Source organism: Vitis riparia, unplaced genomic scaffold (assembly GCF_004353265.1).
Source record: "Vitis riparia cultivar Riparia Gloire de Montpellier isolate 1030 unplaced genomic scaffold, EGFV_Vit.rip_1.0 scaffold392_pilon_pilon, whole genome shotgun sequence".
In the NCBI taxonomy this organism is placed as follows: domain Eukaryota; kingdom Viridiplantae; phylum Streptophyta; class Magnoliopsida; order Vitales; family Vitaceae; genus Vitis; species Vitis riparia.
This window is the reverse complement of record NW_023269673.1, coordinates 61136-67363: the sequence shown is the minus strand read 5'-3', so window position 1 is coordinate 67363 and position 6228 is coordinate 61136. Positions and strand designations below refer to the sequence as shown.

The window sequence follows — 6228 nt, the reverse complement described above, 5'->3', positions numbered from 1 at the left end:
CGTTTCCCACTCGATGACGAGCTCGATTTTTATTTGAAAATGATTTTTATTGATTGTTTGAAAAATGACTTGGAGTCGCCACTTATTTTTGTTTTATTTTTAAAGGGTAAACAAAATAAGAAAGAAAAACCCTAAGTGTGACTCCTTGTTTTGGAAAAGACGGTCTGTGAAAAACCGGATCGGGTTCGGGGGTCAGGTTACTTATCGGGAAGGTACGGTAAAGACCGTAGCACCCCTCTAAGTCCCTAAAGACGGGTCTCTACTAATAAAATGAAGCAATCGTGGCAATTGATGAGTAAATCAGTGGATACCCACGTCAATCATGCATATATGAGAATCAGAATACATAAAATGAATTATCAGAACGAGTGAATGCGTACCTGGGCAGCAATCTCGAATGCGCTATCATGAAATAGGGTTAGTGAGCAATGAACAAGATATAATTAAGCGCATATTAAGGAACAGAATAGATCAAACACGCAGGATAAGTAAATCAATCGAACAATCAATCAATCATGAATTCTCATATGTGGGGCCCCCACCAAAGCCCATTTATTTTGCATGAATTGATTCCATAAATTCCATTATTCGGAATTATGGAATTAAAGTCTTGCTTATTTTAAAACATTTTTAAAACAGAAGAGATGTGAGGATTGCTCACCAGGAAGGAAAATGGCGGCAAAGTTTTATTAAAAATGGGATTTTTGTGTAACCTAAGGAAAATGCAAAGGATGAAAAGTTGGAATATTTGAAGTTATTTAATCAACCAAAACTTGGAAAACTACTTTGAAAACTGAGGTTCGAGGAATTATTTTAAAATAAAATATGATGAAATAAAAAAAGAGAAAGGGCACGTGGTCTAATTGCCTGCCTTTTATTTCATAACGGTGACTCCAAACCCCACGCCTTCCAAGCTCACAAACTTGTCATCTTCTCTGTACACAGACGCCCCTCTTGAAAACCCACTACTTTTCCTTCTTAAGTTGGCCACAAACTCTTGCCTGGTCGTGTTCTTCATCTCTTCAAGCTCTTTCCCATAACTAAGGGAAATTTATGTGAATGGTTGGACCCCAATACTTGAGTGCCGCTAAATCATAAGCCCTAGCTGCTTTTTCTTCCTTATCATACCCACCAAGATAAACTTGCCTTCCTTTCCTTATTTGTCCTTCTTTTCTGCAACTGTTGTCCCACAAATGGGCTTCATATCTTCCAGTCCATCTGTGCCTAGTTACACCACGATATTGAGAAGCTCTTTGCCCAAAAGTATCAATTGATTTCCGAGGAACTGGTTCTCTGGTAAGAGCCTTCCCACCAACTTGCCTTTTCCGGCTCTCAGCAGCTTGCAATGGAGAAGAAACAGCAGTGACCCCCCCATGTTGAGAGTTGGGACTCATTGTGAGTGACAGTGATTGAAAGTTACAATTGTTTGACTGATCAGCAGAAGCAGAAGAAGAAGATTTTTCCCCAGAAAATGGTGTTTAGCGCAACCATGACTTGAACCCAGAAACTGAAGTTGCACTATGATCAAAAGGTACGTGATAAAAACAATTATTATGGCCACTAGGGTTTGAACCACACTGCTGCTGAATCTGAGTTGTTGTGACTAGGGTTTGTGGGGTCTCGCTGTAATGATGATGATAAGGTTGGATTTGTGGAGGTGGGTCTGCTTCAAGCTCTCCATTGGAGTTGAAGCTTGGTGGCGCATTCACATTCACTCTATCATCTGAAGAATTTGAGTAACAGCAACCCAAGAAATCTTCAAGCTTTGGAGCCTCTCCGCTTGGATCAGTGCCACCCATATCGTTCTCATATCTCCAATCTTCACTTCCACTTGGACGCCTGGGGTTTAATGTCCCTTCTGGACTGGAGGTACCAATGAGATTACTATAAAATGGCCCATTTAATTCCTTGGCAGATTCCATAGCAATCAGATTTAATCCCTGGGTCTCTGGTAAGTTCAGAAAAGTGGAAAATATCATGATAGCAAATTTCTTCATGGAATCATCATGAACATGGAAGCTTGAAACCGCATGCTTGAGACATGTGACAGAAACGTCAACTGCTAAGGCTGTATCATTATACACATTAGGCAATAGAATACCAATGCGCCTTTTGAAGCACATTCTGCAATGCATCAATAAAATATGAAGCACTAATCATTTCAGACAATCCCTTCAGAAGCAAAGCAGTCTGGATAAGGGAACTTTGGGATTCGGTAAGAAACTCGTTTCTTAACAACTCACTTATCCTTGATCAACAATTCGGCTAGGGGTGCAGCAGTCATAGGCCAAAAGAAGCTTCCTTCAATTAGTGCAAGGGTGGACCTTCACAACACGGGAATGAACAGCACAAAAGGCACAACGCACGATAAAGTTGATACCTCGGGCTCTGAGCTATGTATGCATGTGGATCTGATATGAGGGAGATACTGCCACCATTCATGCAGGTATTAGAAGCACGCGGCTGCACCATTAGTGGCCATATGCTGACATGTTGATGAAACTGATGTCGTTGATGAAGCTCAAACTCTCGCCGCTGTTGTATCTTAAGCTCCAAAAGATGTTCCATATCTTGTGTTGGATGATGGATCTATTGCTGGAGAACGGGGTTCTTGCTATGACTGGAGAAAAACCAGGAAATTGCTCCACACCTCCAGCAGTATTCACCTGAGTTAAACTCAGCAACCAGCTTTCCATCATCAACAATTGCAACACCACACTTCCCCTCATCAGCAACCAGTGTGATATATGAAGGAAAGCTGCAGGTAGGTGATAATTTCGTTTCTGCTACTGCTGGCAGAGGAATTTCATCTCCAACCAAGTTGCCACGTTTCAAAGCAATTTTATAGGTTCCTAAATCTAGCATGAAATTCTATATAAACTCCCACAACTGCTGAATACTTCGTGTAGAAGAACCTCCAATTTTAAGACGAGCATGCTCATTTAAAATATCCACGGTGGACCTCAACATCAATCTGGAATCGACTTCCAGTCGGAGCTGTAATAAGATCTTGCCTGCTGATGGTCTTCCTACGAACAGGGCAAAATCCAGAAGGGGGATTTCGCCAACTAGCCAAGAGACACTCTCGGCATACATGACGGGCACAAAGAGTCAACACTGCATCTTCAAATGCCTCAAGACATATAGGACATTCTCGTGCCTCTCCCTCCAAGTGTTAGGGACAAGCTTCATAGGCTTGGATGTCCTTATTCACATCTTCACTGCTGACACTCCAGTTGATTAAGAGCCTCGAAAACCGGTATCCGCAATGTAGATTCAGCATCTGGCTTCTGAAGTCGATCCAGAAGTGCACAAGCAGCCAGTGGAGTTAAGAATCAACGAGAGCTGAACCGCCTATAGGAGGGGATCACTGTTCCGGTGATGGCGGAGGCGTTTCGCCGCCGGCGGCTTGAGGACAGCTTTTTCATCAATTTCAGGTCTGTTCATCTTTATGCAAGCCACAATGAGCTGCTAGAGCAAAGTTGGCCACGAGCCTCCATTATGGTATGACCAAGGAGTGTTCTTGGGATCACTGCCTGTGGTGATTCGCCATTCCTGACCTTCAAATGCAGGATAACAAATCTTGAACGGCATATTTGCCACTAGTTCTGACCATTTCGCTTCAATAAGATCCCACATGGCATGTGACTGACCCGTTGTCGCAAGACTGCTTACAATATACCACAGGTTTCCAAGAGAAAAGAAACGAAAGTCCATATGTGCTGGTTGCAAGTTCCCGATTAAATAGCTTCCTTTACTGGGCATCCATTCCACCAGCCAGGGAGGAATCTGATCCGGGTAGATATTGAACTTGTTAACTGCATCATATGAGTACTCCTCTGTTTTGTAACGGTAAATTTCATTGAGTTTTCTCATGTCAATCCAATAATGTTCCCTGATGTGGAATGACAATGCAACTACACGATTATTAAGTGCTCAGATGAGGTCAGATGATCCATCCTCAGGAGCAAGCATCTCTCGTGCACAAAGTAATGCTGAATAAAACAATGCCTGAATTTCTAAAGGATGGCCATGAATTCCCATGCGGCGATCTATCATGCAAGAACCATCCGTCACCAATAAAGTTGGAAACATATCAAAACCATCAGCAAGGCATAACTTTAAAATCATCTTGATTCCAGTTTGCACATCAAATCTCTCCTGAACTGAAAGATCCCCAGAACATTTTCCATATGCTCGCAGCAATATAATCCACCACAACCCAGAATCCACTGGTGCGACACGGCCAATTGCTGCCTCACCAAAGTCAGGATCCAATACATCTTCAGTTGCAGAATCATCACCATCAAGTGGAACAGTGCGCACCTTGAAACTGGCAGGCATCAGTCCTTGTCCGGGACTATGGCAATCCATGGTTTTCTCCCAGCTACCTGGGAAAGATCTGGAGGCTCTTTTCCTTTGGTTCTTGGTAACCTCTTCAACTCAAAAAAGTCTGAGTGAACTCAGAAAAATCCCCTGAAAGCCCTCGTGTAGCTTCTTCAGGCGGAGGTGAGGGAGCAGATATGTGCCATAGAAGAATACCAAGAACAGAAGAAGACATCCAAAACAGAGTATAATAAATGGGAACTAAAAAAAATCCACGCGAGCCTCATTTCATGTATAATAAATACTGCATAAAAAGGGGAAAAAGAAGACAGGTCGTTAGTATCAAACCATATTCATCATATCAATAAAAAGAGTAGTACTGAAAATAGCTGTAAGATCAACGAGTTACTAAAGAAATACCAGCATCCTTGGGCTCATCAATGGCAACACAGGTGTCCTGCAGTGGGCTTGGATTAGAGGCAGAGGCAAGAGAGGAAACCAATGCCACGAGGGCAACAGTTACCGGGAAACTAACACTCTTCTTCATTGTTAGAGTAGTATCTCCAACAATCACAAATCTTTGTGTTGAGAGCTAGAGGTGAGGGGTGAGAAATTTTGCATGGGAAACACGTCAATTTATAGACGAGAGTCCTTGAATTAGTCTTTTGTTTTACTAGTATATCACATGCATAAACTAACCAAGTCTTCAATGAATAGTTCTTTTTTTAAAAGAACTTTCAATGATGAATGGTTCTTCAACAACTACTCCCAAGTGTTTTTCTTTCTCGGTTACTTATCTAGAAGATTGTGTGCAAAAACTAAACTCCAGTTGTGTTAGACATCTTCAACTTAGTATCAATCAGCATGTAGAGGAAGTGTTTTACAAAATGAAGTGAAAGTAGTCAGGTTGCATTAACTAGTAGCATATAACACAGCAGAGCTTTCTGTTTTCCTAGTACACAAACATTGAAAACCCTTAAAAGTGGTTTATGGACGAGCAAATAGAAGATTGTAGAGTAGGTGCAGGCTTAGACCAGGCAATAACTCCGGTTCTTCTTTATCTTTCTTTTCGAAATCTTATTGTTAAAGTGAAGATCCTTGAATTCATCTGCAACTGCCAAATGAATTCAGTAAACCAACCATGGAGTCCCTTGCACTTTGAGAGAATGTTATCAATAAAACCATCCACCTGAGACTTCAAACAACATCCATTCTTAATCTTGGGTGATGCCTAAATTAGTCCTTAAAATACACATTACGAAAGCTTTGGGTCCTTGCCGAACTTTTCATAATTCACAAATACTGCATGAAAAGAAATGTTTATTAACACATCCAATTGTGTGGCGTGTCAGTGTTTATTTCCAAGTCTATCTTTTGCTTAGAGTATGCACATAGAGTTTGCCAAAGTCACAATGGTTTGCCTTTTTCTTTTCCAAAAACATGGAACTGATCACTTCTCTCTCTCTCTCGTATATATATATGCACTTGAATTAGAATGTATGCATTGCCCTGGTCAGTTTTCAAAGCATAGACACTATCATCTCTCTCCCTTTCTGCATTGCGCGCCATAGATTGTCAAGGCATAAATGCATAGAAAATTATGCACCAATAGAAAACCTCTAGAGGTTTTCCCATTCTTGGAGTCGCCTTCTTTCTTCAATTGCCACAGTCAAATTCTAGGTGCTCTCATTTTTATTTTTCAATTTTGTAATTATGTTGGAACTGATTTAGAAGATTTCCAGCCGGCTTCTCTAATCTGAAATTAATTGCAGTTCATTTTCTTTTATATAGATATATATATATAATGCTAGGCCTATTCAATTTCGTATAAATAATCCTTGCGTTTCAAAATAACCATGTCATTTTCATAAGCTTACGTTTTGATTGATCTAGGACTATGTT

General features: G+C 41.0%; 3 protein-coding genes across 3 annotated transcripts; all 3 read right to left on the bottom strand.

The window, feature by feature from the left end:
- Positions 1 to 1040: 1040 nt before the first annotated feature.
- LOC117909812 (AP2-like ethylene-responsive transcription factor AIL1) lies at positions 1041 to 1394 on the bottom strand. Its single transcript, XM_034823864.1, has one exon. The coding sequence runs from the start codon at positions 1392 to 1394 to the stop codon at positions 1041 to 1043; it is 354 nt and encodes a 117-aa protein (XP_034679755.1).
- A 2070-nt stretch (positions 1395 to 3464) lies between these two features.
- LOC117909810 (neutral/alkaline invertase 3, chloroplastic-like) lies at positions 3465 to 4873 on the bottom strand. Its single transcript, XM_034823862.1, has 2 exons — positions 4747 to 4873; positions 3465 to 4436 (listed from the first exon to the last, which is right to left on the bottom strand). Exons 1-2 carry the CDS (start codon positions 4871 to 4873, stop codon positions 3937 to 3939), a joined length of 627 nt encoding a protein of 208 aa, XP_034679753.1. The 3' UTR covers positions 3465 to 3936.
- On the bottom strand, positions 3472 to 3876 carry LOC117909811 (neutral/alkaline invertase 3, chloroplastic-like). The gene has a single exon (XM_034823863.1). It carries the CDS (start codon positions 3874 to 3876, stop codon positions 3472 to 3474), a length of 405 nt encoding a protein of 134 aa, XP_034679754.1.
- Positions 4874 to 6228: the final 1355 nt, after the last annotated feature.